Source organism: Lathamus discolor, chromosome 4, assembly GCF_037157495.1.
Source record: "Lathamus discolor isolate bLatDis1 chromosome 4, bLatDis1.hap1, whole genome shotgun sequence".
In the NCBI taxonomy this organism is placed as follows: Eukaryota; Metazoa; Chordata; class Aves; order Psittaciformes; family Psittacidae; genus Lathamus; species Lathamus discolor.
Genome location: NC_088887.1, coordinates 117,314,662 through 117,329,135, shown reverse-complemented (window position 1 = coordinate 117,329,135; position 14,474 = coordinate 117,314,662). Strand labels below are relative to the sequence as shown.

Sequence of the window (14,474 nt, the reverse complement as noted above, 5' to 3'; positions counted from 1 at the left end):
ACAGCATTTGCTAAAATGGGTAAGTATATTACCCTCTTCACCAGAGATGCAGAGAAAAGCTGAGGTTTCCACGTTAATACTTGGTTACATTGGCTGAAGAATGTGGTGAATTTGCTGCTGTTGGTGGTAGAAAAGAGAATAAAGATAGCAGAGAAGGAAAAGCTATTATTTAGGGTATTTTTGCTCTAATACTGTAGAAAGTGATTTTGAGCTTGTGATTCTTACAGCAGAATTTAATTTGAAATATCACACTGATAGTTTGAGGAGTAAAACCCCATATTAAGTGCTTGTGATGTTTTATTGTTAAGGAACCTGACTTAGAAGCTCTGGCAAAACAAGCAGAGGAAAGGAGACAACGAGCAGAGAAGAGGCACAGGGAAGCCTTGAAAGAGCAGAAGTACCAAAAAGAAAACTTACTTCGTGAGCAAGCCCGGTATGCAGTAACTCTGGTTTCATTAAGTACAGAGTGCATTTTACAATGTCCCAAGGTGAAAGGCAGACGTGCTTCTTGTGTTGAGCTTTTTGAGTCTTGAAATTGTATGGGTTAGAGAATTAATGCTGGTGGCCAGAGCTTGTGGGTTTTAATAAGAACTAGTTTGAAGAACAAGCTGGCCTTGCAGGCTCTCAAGGAACAGGGGCCTTTCATTTTTCTGTTGCTGTTTTCAGTCGAGATTGTTGGCTGCCAGCTATTCAGTGACATACAAAATGCAATATTCTCAGGCCAGTGCCTGATGGAGAGTTACTTGCCTGAAAAAAGGACTTAGTGCATTTGTCATGGTCTTCCTTCTTATCGTGTTTGGTGGTTTTGGGAGGGTTAGGGTCTTTTAGTTTGCTTGAGTTTAAACAGATTGAACCAAACTTGGGCTGGCATGGAAAATGAACTGTGTAGTCTTGGGGACAGTTGTGCTTGAGGTAAGAGCTGAGACCTATTGATTAAATACTTCCTTTTGTCCACACTTGAGTAATTAAAGTATGTTGAAGTGCTGCAGTGCTTCCTGAAAACCACAGTGAAAGGCAGGGATTTATCTTTGTTCTTTAGAAGCTTGTGTGTGTTAACATTTTTGCATTGCTGCAATAGATTAGTTTTCCAGTGCTGCCTTTCAGCGCAAATTCTGTTGACTTTCCAGTGTGCTTGCCCATTCCCATCTCCCAAGCATTCAAGTACAGCTGAATCTGTTTATTTTTAGGTTTGCCTTTTATTTTGCACAGTCATTTGCTGTCATTGTTGCTTGAATTATTTTCCTTCTTTCTTTTCTTCTCACCCTTTCTTTTTGGGTGGGGATGTGTTCTCTGATTTTTATTTTTTTTTTCCTCCCCAAGACGAACAAATGCACGTAAACATGCTCTGGAAGTAGAAAGACAAAGAGCAGCCAAAATTGCAAGCCTGCCACCTCCTCCACCACATCCTCTTGAGGTATGTATCCATGATTCCATAGAGATCACAATTTCAGGATACCATAGAATGTAATGATTATTTATTGCTTTGATATCCAGGATTGCTGTTTGCATACATATGAGAGTGGCTCAGCAAAACCCAAGAAAATTACGAACTTATGTATTAGTAGACTTCTTACTACCAAGCTTTGGTATTGGTTTAGTTCTGTTCTCTTGTTATGTGTGGATTTTTATTTCTTGTCTTCTGAGATCCTATTTTTGTGGTTAATACATCATTTAAACTTTATCATGATTTCATTTTTATTTAATAGCCACAGTAGTGCTAAACTCTACAGTGATCTTTCTCAGCATGGACAAACCACCTCAACATTCTAGATGATGTAACAGATAAAAAGACAGTACTATATAATACTTTTTGTCTAATAATCTCAGTAATGCATCTCTCTTTCCATTTTAAAATGTAGAATTTCCTTCTCAGTCTGTTTTTTGACCAGGGCAAGCAAGAAGACTTTGTTCAGGTTTCTCCAGGTTCTGGTGCATTTGTGATTGTGTTAGATGACAGGTCTGGGTCAGTACCTGGCTAGTTTGGGTCAGGTGTCCTGTCTCTGCTTCCTCCCAGCTTCTTGTGCCCTTCCTCACTGTCAGAGCATGACTGAAAAGTCCTTGATTGGGGTAAATGTTACTTAGCAACAACTAAAACATTGGTGTGTTACCAACGTTGTTCTCAGACTAAAGTCAAAACCAGCACTACACCAGCTACTAAGAAGGAGAAAAATGACTGTTAAGGCTGAACCCAGGACAAAGTATTGCACAATCATAACTTCCTTTCCTGAAAGTCTACAATGTAACTCATTTCCAACCATGAACACATTGTTTACTCACCTTCTCAGCAAACATGATTTTAGCTGGGTTTAAGAGTGCAAACAGCTGAAGTTTCTACAATACCTGGGCTTGCTTTTAATGAATTCATGCTTCGATAATGGCAAATCAACAGTTCTACAGACATGTTAGATTTTTGTTGAAGAAAGATTGCATTGTTTAAATGTAGCACAGCATGTCAATGTGATTCATGTAAAGACTAGCTGAATTGGAGCCTTTTTCCTAGTTTTCATATCTGTAAGGATTTTAATCCTTTTGTCATAGGCATATGTTGCTGGAAGGGCACAGGGTGAAGAATGAAGTTATTTTCTTGGAAGAGTAACTGGGTATCGTGTACTGCATGGGGTAAATGGGAAGTAATTAAAAGATCAGAGATGATTAGAGCTGTGGCTTATTCCCAGTTCTGTATATGGAGAGAAAACAAAAGATGTTAACTGTCAATTTTAAGGGGGAGGGGGGGAAATCTGGGGCTTTGTCTCGTAAATGCATGACTCAAAAGGCACTGAATTTGAATTGCTTAACTTTAAATCCTGTGAATTACAGCAAATTACAAGGTCATCTGCATAAGCATGCTTATTTTCTTGAATCAATTTACATAAAGAGGTTATTAAACATAGTTATAATCTGATGCTCTGTTGCAATAACAATTGAATAAAATTTCATAAAATGGAGCTCAGACAGTGTTGTTACTTACAACATAAGGAACATTTTCTTAATATACTGCAGTTATTGTTACTTTACAAAAGAAGTTTTTTTCCTCTAGATATCTTGCTGTAACTTAAATTCTGAGAAAAACGGCTTTTAGGAATTAAGGCCTTATTTAGTTAGCCCAACTGTTGAGTTACTTAATTGAAGTTAAACTGTAAACGCCAATTTCGTGACAAGTGTCACAGACTTTTTATGAACTTAATTTTTTCTATGATTTATAACATTTATATGTATTGGAAATGCAACCCCAAAATCTTACTGTAATCTTTGTAAGAATTGCTATTTTTCATTTCATGAGACATTGCTGCTCCAGTTTTGCCAGATTTTAGCATAGAAAGATTTACTTTTCTTGGAGGAGGGACACTTAACAAACCTCTTGATGGAAGTGTGGATGACTTCTTAACTGCAGTGTTCCCCCATGAGGTGTCACAGAATCACAGAATCACAGAATCCCAAGGGTTGGAAGGGACCTAAAAAGATCATCTAGTCCAACCCCCCTGCAAGAGCAGGGTTATGTTACAAGTATTATTTTTTCAGCCTCCAGTGTAATTCTTGCATCTTCCCAGCTCTTGAATAGAAATCTGGAGATGCAGTTGTAGTTATTAATTACTGATTTGTTAGTTTCATATTTTATTTAATAGTTCAGAAGGCTGAGGTTTAATTACACGTTCAGAAAATAACACAGTATAGGTCAGGCAGTTGGTGATCTGGCTAATGAGGTTTAGCCAGGGGACTTGTCTGTTTTAAGAGCTGTAATCAGTATCTGCAAGCATTTATGTTAATTTTGATCTGTTAAATTACTATGACATATTAAGAAAGTTAGCAATTTTTAAAATAGCATTTTATACAAATGAAAGTCTTGATGGTTTGCTTTTATTTGTACATATCTTTTTTTTCTTTCCTACTAGAATTGCATGCATTTGCTTAAGAACCATAAAATAAGCTACTGATGTTCTGTTGGTAAGGCTAAAGCTTAGTTGCATATCATAGAATTCTTAATTTAAAGACTTGACTCTGTACAGTCTTTCTAAAATAACAAGAGATAATCAATGCTGAAATTTGGAATGCTGAGATTTGAAGTGCCTCATCTTGCATAGAAAGAAGATTCCTGAGACTTAATGCTGCTCTATGTATGTGTGGATTTGTTTACAGTCATGTTGGCTTCAAGCCCCTCAGGCTATGAAGCTTGCTGATTTAGTTAATGTAAGAATGCTTTTTTAAGGAGAAAGTCTAGGGAAGAGGAAGCTGGGAGAAAATAAATCGAGGAGATGTTCGAAGCACAAAGGCAGCTCCTACAGCGTACTGCTTCCTAACCTAGCTACCTTACCGGAGAACTTCAGGCTGAGCCAAAGGAGAGGAAGGGTCGGGTTGCTCCCTATTCCAACTCTTTAGCACAAGAGTTGGAATGTGATAGTGTACCCAAAACTTTAAAAAGCAAACAAACCCAAAACAACAAAACGTTGTATTATCTAAATAGATACTTTTCAGTGAAGTTAATGGAAAATGCTGATTTCTCTTGTCAGCTAACAAGTGGGACAGAATAGTTCTGAGTTTTGTAAAGAAAGTATTTGAGAAGTATTATTTTGCTGTCAGATATAACTATATTGTGTCTGTGGTTGCCCTGCTTTAGGTGAGTGTGACAGCTGTTGTAAGTGGGCTTTGTATTAGGTCATTAAACACAAGTGCTTTTAAAGTAAGGTAATGATTTTGAAACATTAAGGTAGAGCTCTTGAATGTCAGTTTTTGTGAAGGAGCTTGCATTACAGAATCACAGAATCACAGAATCCCAAGGGTTGGAAGGGACCTAAAAAGATCATCTAGTCCAACCCCCCTGCAAGAGCAGGGTAACCTACAGTACATCACACAGGAACTTGTCCAGGCGGGCCTTGAATATCTCCAGTGTAGGAGACTCCACAACCCCCCTGGGCAACCTGTTCCAGTGCTCTGTCACTCTTACAGTAAAGAAGTTCTTCCTGATGTTAACGTGGAACTTCCTATGTTCCAGTTTACACCCATTGCCCCTTGTCCTATCACTGGATATCACTGAAAAAAGCCTAGCTCCATCATCCTGACACCTACCCTTTACATATTTGTAAACATTGATGAGGTCACCCCTCAGTCTCCTCTTTTGCAAGCTAAAGAGACCCAGCTCCCTCAGTCTCTCCTCATAAGGGAGATGTTCCACTCCCTTAATCATCTTTGTGGCTCTGCGCTGGACTCCTTCAAGCAATTCCCTGTCCTTCTTGAACAGAGGGGCCCAGAACTGGACGCAATATTCCAGATGCGGCCTCACCAAGGCTGAGTAGAGGGGGAGGAGAACCTCTCTTGACCTACTAACCACTCCCTTTCTAATGCACCCTAAGATGCCATTTGCCTTCTTGGCCACAAGAGCACATTGCATTAGGCAGTTAGATGCTCTCAGTTACTAAGCCCTCTGGATCTGCCTTGTGCTGATGTCTTTTATTAGTTATTAAATGTATGTAAAGTTTTAAACACAGATATTTTCAGAAGAGAATTCAGGAAAGAATTTGGGGGGGGGTGGCTTTCTTTTAATACTGATATAAGGCTACAGATCATTTATGTTCTGTTCAGTTGCTTTGCTAGTGATGCTGTTCTTTGATGCAGCTGTACTTGTACTTTTCTTCCTAGAATTTTGAAGTGAAAAAGGCTCCTGCAGTGAAGCCCTGCAGTGCTGACAACTTTTCTGTTACACGTTACCATATTTCTGAACCTTATGTGGACAGAGAAGTGGATGAAGAGCAGGTGATTAACTCCAAGTGTCTGTGATACATCCTTCCATAGATCTTTCTTGATATTGCACACAGTGTCTGGATATCAGCAACTCAGTCTTCTAGAACAGGTTGAAAAATATGCACTTGTATAAAGCAGCCATGTCAAAATTTACTGGTCAGAATCTGAGATGGGGAAACTTTGTAAGACCTTTTGTGTGCTCAGTCACTCGTGGGATCATGTATGACAGTCCCACATGAGCAGACCTGTAAGGAGGTCAGTTCACCAGACTGGCCTAACATTGGACACCCAAATCTGCTTTGTGGCTTATGCTAAATTAATAGTTACAGTAGCCCTGCTTTTTCTCTCTTTTTAGCTATGTACTCCCAGTTTTACATTGTATTTGTGTTCATCTGTTCATGCAGTCAATGATTTTGACTTGCCAAACTGGCAGAAGTCTAACTGGGCAAAAAGAACGATGCCAAATGGGAAAGTTTGCTGAAGTTTGTAATAGACTCAAACAAAGGCCAAAGTTAGATCAGAAGAAGGGGAGGAGCTGGAAAAGCAAGAGATGGAGCAAGAGCTTAGCTTTTAGAAGTGATTTTTGAATTAAGGCAATACTGTTTAAAAGTGAACAAAACAACAGTTTGGCTTATTCTTAGTGTGAGACCACAGTCCGAGTGCCTGTTCTGGATCAGGACTCTCAATAAATTTGGTTTTGTGAGTATTTTCTTAAGTGCATTCATGCAGTTTTAGGTTTTCCTAACATTTGAAGGACTAGACACAAAGACTTAGAAGAGACACTGTAGTTTGCTCAGCTCTGTCATGGAAAAATCTAAAATGGTAATTTTTGTGGCCATATTTATGTGCAATGACTTTTTTTTCTTACTTAAGTAAGTTTAATTGTCATGTCTTAGTAAGGTTTTTCTTATGTAAAACATTTCAGATGTTTCTGGTTTCCCAGAAAGGAATTTAAATGCTTCTGGATTCCTGCTCCCTCCTCACCTTGTTTAAAATAAATCCATGAGGACAGAAGTAGTCAGTCTGTAATATGAACCATTTTATTGATTTTTACCTTGTAATGTAGGAAAAATAGCCACTCTGTTATAACAGATCATACAGATGATCGTCCCTAGTACAGCTTGAAACTAGAGCACTCTGACACCTACACTTGCGTAAACACACATTTTTTCCGAAGGCTAAAAACTAGTTTGGTCCTGCTTGCAATCAAGAACTATAAATCTTCCAGGGTGTTCATATGGCATTCTGTGTCTCTTTTAAAGTGCTTTTGCTGCAGGATTATTCCCTTATTTATTGTTACATGTGCTTTAAAACTATTCAAAGAACTTCATGCACTAAACTATTGATTGACTGCCAGCCAGATGCTCGGTCAGCTGCTGAAGAAGAAGAAAAACGTTTAGAGGAACTGCATAGGGAGACAGAAAGGGAGAGAAGAGAGCAGCTTGAAAAGGCGCATGTCCGAGGGAGTCACGCCTTGAAGAAGGTCCATTTGGCTCAGGTAGGTGAAGTAGTTGTGCGTGTTTTTAATGTCAGAATGACCAGTGTTAAGTAAACTGTATGTAGGTGATTAGCAAAGGAGTTACAATTACAAGAGGCAAATTGATGGGCTAAATGGAGTGTTCAGAATGTGTTAAAAATGCAATCAAACTCTGCCTAGTTTGGCTATCTGGAAAGAGGCAGAATGAAAGAACATGCTTTAATTATTGTTATCTTCATGTTTGACAGCCCTTAGCCAGTTGGTAATAATCAAGTTAAACTTATTTTAATAGGTGATGAGTTCTACTTTTCCACATAAGCTTTAGTTGGAATTGGTTATACTGTGCTTTTTGGGGAAAAAAGTAGTTTATTATTAAGAAGGCAGCAGTTTGGTTTTATTTTTGGAAAGCTTTTCAGAGTTTGTTTTACTTAGATTGATGTTCTGTTAGTGTAGAAGTCTGGAATGACTGAAGTTGTTTCCTCTAAGCAGTAAAAACTGAACTGCTGAAAAAGGTCTTTGTACTCAGAGGTATGCTTTGAAATTTGTTGTATTGTTGTGTTACCTTCACAAGTATTTTTGGAGGCTAGAGATAGCTAAAGCTTCCTGCTTTGTACTTGATGTGTGTGTTTAAAGGTCAGATACAGCCTTCTTCCGAGGAATCTCCCTGGAATAAAAATAATTTTAAATTAAGGATGAAACTAACTTCATAGTAACCAAGCGGAAGTGTTCCATCAGTCCTGACGTATGGTTGTTTGAACGTGAACACTAAGAGTTTGTTTTCCTTTATATTTGAAGGACAGGGAAAGACTACTGAAAGAACTTGAGCAAATGCAGAACATGGATCGGATGCGCAGAAGACAGATTGTAGCACAGATGCCACCTCAGCTTTTTGTGCCTCCGTACAAACGCATGGAAATAAAAGAAGAACGGCAGAGAGAGTTGGAGTTTGCATTTGAAGATATGTGTAGTGAAGACAGGAGTAAGTAATCTATTGGAGGCTGCTGAATCCAGTAGCCCAGGGGAGGAGAGGATGCTGTGGCTGGCTGGTTCCCAGCTGGTAGCAAGGCTGTGTGTGTATTCACAGTAGGCACACACACAAACAGGCTTTCAGTATGCATACACCCAGCTGGCCACACAAGCCCTTATATACCCATATGCACACATGCATACAAAATAGAGGACTTCTCGCCCTGGAAAACAGCTAGAAATGGATTTAATGAGAAGATGGCACAGGCTTCCAGGCACAGCGCAGGGACATGCACGTGTACTGACCAGGCTCTTGTATTCCTGTATTCTGATACTTTTCCTCACACTTGTTCCTCCCCAAACTAACTTGATCCTTTCCCTGCCTTTGGTTCCTCCCCTAAATGTTTATAATAAGCATATAAGCTCAAGAGGATCTTCCCATGTGTCCCACACCCCTTATAGGCAGTAACCCCCTCAGATCATGGGAGAACTCCTGTTAGCTAATCTTTAGGATTTCACACCCAGACCATGCTGCAATAGCCATGTGAGCAGCTAGGACAGAGTGTATCTTTTCCCTGACAAAGCTATTGGCATCCTCCTGTGTGTAATTGTTCTTGTGTGCTGCTTTCTGTGTAAAGATGATCCTTTTATCACAAACACCTTTATTTTGAAAGACGTTACGTATTCTGGTGGAAAAGCCTGTAGAATTTGTGAATGAATGGATAACCAATGATCTAAACAGTCTTGAATCTTCTATTTTGAAAAAAAGAGATAATTGAATTAAATCTGTTGTGAAAGAAGCTAATTGTTATTTGAACTTCTAGGGATTTGCAATGCTGTTGGCATTTTATTCCAACTAGTGGTTTTATGTTGTGATCTTTTCATTAGAAATGAAAGAAGACCTCATTTTGCAGTTTGAACCACAACCTCTGCCAGCCCCTTCTGATAGAGCTCAAGATAATGACCTTGATATTTCTCTGGAGCAAGAATCAGCTTGTGACACTCAACCAGAATCTGCCTGTGACACTCAGCCAGAAGAGAAGGTCCTCAGTGAATCAGAAGGTAAACCTCTTAAACTTTAAGTTTAAACTTTTGGCTTTATAGTAGAAGAGAGGATACTTAGTTTTAATATATCAAATAAATTAATTGTAGTATTAACTAAAATGTCTGTAGTACATTCCTTGAAGCTTGTGAAGTATTTCAGTATTCAGTGGTTTATGAAATTTACCACAGACGCTTTTATGATTATGAATTTAACAATATGACTTGTTTTTCTAATATTCTTCAGTTTATTGGTATACCAAGAATAACTTTTAATTGTAAGAAGTAAATTGTTAGCCAGAACTATCCCTGTATAATTAGCGTAAATCATTGGGTGATGCTGGTATGGGAACTTCAACAGTTTTCATTTTGTGTTTTGAAATATTTCAAAGTTAAAGCTTGGCTTTGTATGCAAGTCAGCTTGTTGTATGTCTTTTATGTCCAGGTTTGTGATTGAGTTGATCCATGTTGTGAGTAGGTGTGCAGCGGGTACGTGTGTGCATGAACTCTTGTGGCATGTACAGGGTAACGCAATACAAACACAAAATGCGTTGGTGAACTTTGCTGTTTGGCCAAGTGTTTCTACCACATCCCTTTGGTGGCACAGGCTATTTCTTGGTGTTGCATTGTGCCAATACAAAGGAGAGGGCAGCAGCATCTAGGTGGAGGGTGGCAGGGGAATGGTACTACTTATTTCTGCAACAATATGTTTAGTAGTCTGGCTGTGGAACACTATAACTAGCTTAGCCCTCCTTTTATAGCATGCAGAGACAAAGTACTGCTTCTTTCTTGCAGGTAAGAGAAAATACTGTTAAACTTTTGAACTTCATAACATGAAGCTATTTGTCCAACTATGCAAGCAATTAAAAACAACCAAAAAAAAGAGGTTTTTTTTTTTTATGATGTAGAGATACGCATTACCCAAAACTCTCAACAGCATATATTCTTTATAGATCGTGAAGAAGCAAAAACTCGCCAACTTCAGTCAAAACTTGCCTTAAAGAGGTTGCTGAATAAGATTAGAAGCCAAAAAGAGGAGTGGACATCAAAAAGTGAAAAAGATACTCAAAGTGAAGTTGAGACTATTGAATCAGGCACAATTGCTAGTGAAGAGAAACCATTGTGCGATTCCGAACTGAACTACGAGCAACAGAAAAATGTAGTTTGTGAAGCCAGAGGTATGTAATACATACTTGCAGCAAAATTTGTGTAGGAGCAAAAAGATTTGGAAGATTGCAATTACAGTTAAATAACGTGTATTTTAGACTCTGTGAAAATGTTGGATAAGACAGTTGCAGCTGAAAATTCAGTTCTAATCCATCCTCAAGAGCAAGCAGCTAAAATCAGAATGCAAGAGAGACGAAAGTGGGTAAGTGCACATGTACTCACTCCTATCTCAGTTATGGTGTAAAAATAGTGATTTCCAGAAGTCTAAAAATGTTTCAGGTTGTACAGCAGCTATAGACCCTTTTTACATGTTTGTGGTACTTAAAACTTTTACAGTAACATTTTCTGTACTTATCTTCTGTGTATTAACTATTTTAAATGACAGAGCTGTAATTTGGAGAGGAAAGAAACAGTTTCTTACTATCTAACAAGTGCTATAGGCAAGGGATGCTGCACTGATTAAATTTGAATCCCAACTGTAAGTTAGTATCTTTGCTTTTGGGAGAATGTAGTCAATAGTACACAACTCCGAAAACTACAAACACTGTGTGATAGCATAAGAAGGTCTGCGGGATTGTGCGTGGAGTGACAGGAGAAATTTACAAACCTTGAGTATTTTGTGGGGTTTATTGTTGGGGTTTTCGAGGTGGGGTTTTTTTTTATGTGTTTTCCTAGTTAATTAAAAGAAACACAGAATTTTGTGTCTGTGGGAATGCTACATCTATCGAGAAGATAACTTTGTGTGTTATTATATGTATATGTCATTTCAGTGTGTCTTTCATATTTACAGGTTTTGCTGTATTCTTAGAGACCTAAGGGCTCTGCTGTGGTGGTTTCTCAATTGACAAAAGAAAAGTTGAAATTCAGGTCTTGGTGCAGCCTCAAAGTGTATAGTTTCAGTTCAGATATTCAGGAAATACAAATTTGACAAAGTAGGGTTGTTTTAGGGGGGAGAAAGAAAGGCAGGTGATCCTCTGTGAAAGTGTGGTTATTTTCTTTCATATTTTCTCTGACTTTGCGCCTGCACAGGGTTATGTATTGTTGTGTCCACATTAACTGTTCTCAGCTCTGGCTTTTTCTCTAGTTGCTCTTCCTGACATCCCCATTCAGGCTGGCTCATTAAAGGCTGTTGTCCACTTTGTCTTTGCCAGTACTTGGATATTTTTCCTCGTTTCCATTCTCAACCTACATATGCTGCTGCAACACATGGGTCTAAGTGATTTGTAGCTGATAGGTACATGGGAAGAGAATAAAAATAAACAAACCACTTCAGAGGTTTATGGAGTGCTCTGAAAGTGGTTCTACATTAGCTATTTCAGGAGTTTTGGAAGGTTTGAATTAACATTTAAATGTGGTGAACTCTTGATGAAAAGCTCTGTAAAATGCAAAGTAGATTTTGAATTCACTGTAAGAAAAAGGCTTCTTTTACAGTCTCTGGAAAATTATAATGTACCTTGAATAGTTAGATTCTGATCTTATCCATTCTGTTAATTTGAGAACAGATAATAGTGTGAAGGTAAATGGATTCGGGGACTATTAGAAATGTCTAGCCAGTAAAACAAAATTATTCTGGTAAACTTTGGAACTACTTTTAAAGGCCTCTGACAATTCTGAAATGCCTTTCACAAGCAAGAGGATTTCTGCTGTAATTGGAACAAAGTTTTGTGTGTGTTTTTTGTGTGTGAGCTGTCTTTTACTCACTGTCATTCCATTCTGCAGATTGACCCTCATTTTTCCTCTCAATAGAATGAGCAAATAGAGAAACAGAAACGGGAACAGCTGGCCTTGCTTCAACAAATTGAAGAAGAGAGAGCACGTTTGGAGGCCGATCTTCTTAAGATCCAAATACAAACCTGTTTGGAGAAAGCTAAGAAAAAAACAGAGGAGGAGGAGCAAGGTCAGCTGGTACAAAGCCACAGTGTTCCTTCTCCAGAGCAGCAGAACAAAGTGGAACACGAGGTGAAGGATTGTAGAAAATTGTGTGTAGCTTTTAAATTATCCTTATTAGAAAAATCAAGAGCCATTTGCCGGCTTTAAATCACAGCAATCAGGAAAGTCAGGTTTTATTTCTTAGGCTGTGAATCAGAAGTTCATACATATAAAAGCTTCCTTTTGTTTGCTGTAGAAGCTTGTATTTCACATGGTATCACTGGACTTCCAATACTGGATTGTCTTTGCATAGTCCCAAAGGCAGCATGTCTGTTTAAAATACCTGTTAGTAAAATGTGCTTAGAGTCATATAATATTAACAGATGTGCATGTATCCTTTTCCAAGAAGGAAAAAACCAGTGGGGGGCATGGGGAGAATGACAAAAAGACCTCACCTCTGTGGTTTTGTCTGTCTGAATTTCAAGCAGCTACTTAAAGGAGATGAATTCATTGAGGATGTTTAAGGAAAGTAATCTTTTCTTAAAATCTTGAATCATATGCACAACCTCTACTCATCCGAGGATCTGATTGCCTTGAAAATGCAGCTCTGTTGGATCATTGCTCTGAGTTTACTACTGGGTACATTTACATCTTTGAGCTAAGCTGCTGTAAGCACCATTGACTTTGATGGTGCATGCTACACTTGCCAAGAGAGACTGTAGCTGAAGGCCATCTGTTCCAGAAACTGCTTTAGCCTCATTGCCTCAGGCTGAAAGCTCACAGACATCAAAGGGCTGTACAGAGTGACTTCTGTAAACTTAGGAGAAAGAAAATACAGCTGAAGGTTGTTGCTTTAATAGTTTTCTGTGAGTTATTTGTATAAGTGCAATTACAATTTTTTTATTTTGATTAGGCTGGAAACAGTACAGTGTCAGAACCCAGGAGTCCTGGAGAAGACAGCCGTTTAGAGATGATCCGTAATTACCAACAACGCCTTCTACAGCAGAACAGGTACATTTCTTTAGGAAATGGAAGTCTGAGTTGCCTGTTTCAAAATCTGAATTACTTTGATTATTGAAATTGCTTGTTTATCTTTACACCAACTCTAGAAAGATTTGTGTTTTTGTTCTGTTCAGGCTGCACAGAAAGACCATTGAAGAAGGTAGAAAGCATCTACAGGAGTATCAGAATAAACTGAAACAAAGACACTTGTCTGCTGCAGCACCTCCAAGCTCTGTGGACACAAAATCAATTCATTTGAAGCCTGTCCCAGAAGCACTTCTGCAGAGGCAAGGAGTACAACCCACACAGTGCCAGTCACCTGAACAGGTTCATGCACAACAGCGTGCACAGTTGCTGCCTGTGTTTTCAGCACCATTGTGTATGTCAGAAAACTCATCTTCACAGCAACATGAAGAGCAAATGCATAACATTTGTCCTGGCAGACATGTGCAGTTTTCAGAAGCATTGAGGTTAAAGCATGGAGAGTTTCACTTGCCTTGTGGCCATCCTTCACAGGAAGGAGTGGGAATGTTTGAAACCTCCAGCTGTCATGTCAGAGAACCACCTCAGTTCCAGTCACCATCAGGGTTAGTAATGAAAGATGTCACTGCAGTGAGAACCCAACCGGAAGCACAAGTACAACATGTTAGATTCATGTTGCCTGCAGAAGACTCCTCTGAACCTTCAGAAGTGGTGCACTCCACAGAGTTATCTCACCATCAAGCAGAGACAAAAGCTAGAGAAGAGTCTCATGTAGTTCAGGCAGCCCCAGTTGATTCTTGGGCATATCAGCAGGGGTATGCAGAGAGTACCATCAGAACAAGCCTTGAACAACCCCTCAATCTTTCTGAAGCCGTGACTTTATCTCATGAGAAATCTAAAGCCCGGGGTGTTGGGGAATTCTTGGTATCAAAACCGGGAGTTGCATCTTTGTTAAATTATTGTGGTATCCTGAATTTAAGGGACAGAGTCTTGGCCTCATCAGAAAGCATCCAAGCTCAGCAGAAGTATTTGAAAGAATTGCAAGAGCAGCTAGATGCACAAAGAGAAGCTCTTCTTTCTAGACAGAAAATGCAAGAACAACTACTTTTACAGAAGCAAGATAAACTGAAGGAACAGATGCAGAGACAGCAAGAGGCATTGAAAGAATTACTGAACAAGCAGGTGAGCTTTATGAATGTTTTGCATGGCGAATCATCCAGTAGGTGATCAAACTTGT

General features: G+C 38.9%; 1 protein-coding gene across 6 annotated transcripts in view; it reads left to right on the top strand.

Moving 5' to 3' along the window:
- CEP295 (centrosomal protein 295) overlaps positions 1–14,474 on the top strand; it is a 41,301-nt gene that overhangs the window by 5,142 nt on the left and 21,685 nt on the right. For all 6 annotated transcript variants that reach the window (XM_065678763.1, XM_065678761.1, XM_065678765.1 and 3 more), the window contains exons 4-14: positions 309–433; positions 1,321–1,414; positions 5,632–5,745; positions 7,091–7,231; positions 8,006–8,189; positions 9,065–9,238; positions 10,171–10,395; positions 10,483–10,586; positions 12,131–12,343; positions 13,167–13,264; positions 13,390–14,419. In XM_065678763.1, coding sequence (XP_065534835.1) covers positions 309–433; positions 1,321–1,414; positions 5,632–5,745; positions 7,091–7,231; positions 8,006–8,189; positions 9,065–9,238; positions 10,171–10,395; positions 10,483–10,586; positions 12,131–12,343; positions 13,167–13,264; positions 13,390–14,419 — 2,502 coding nt within the window. The remainder of the gene's footprint in view (positions 1–308; positions 434–1,320; positions 1,415–5,631; positions 5,746–7,090; positions 7,232–8,005; positions 8,190–9,064; positions 9,239–10,170; positions 10,396–10,482; positions 10,587–12,130; positions 12,344–13,166; positions 13,265–13,389; positions 14,420–14,474) is intronic.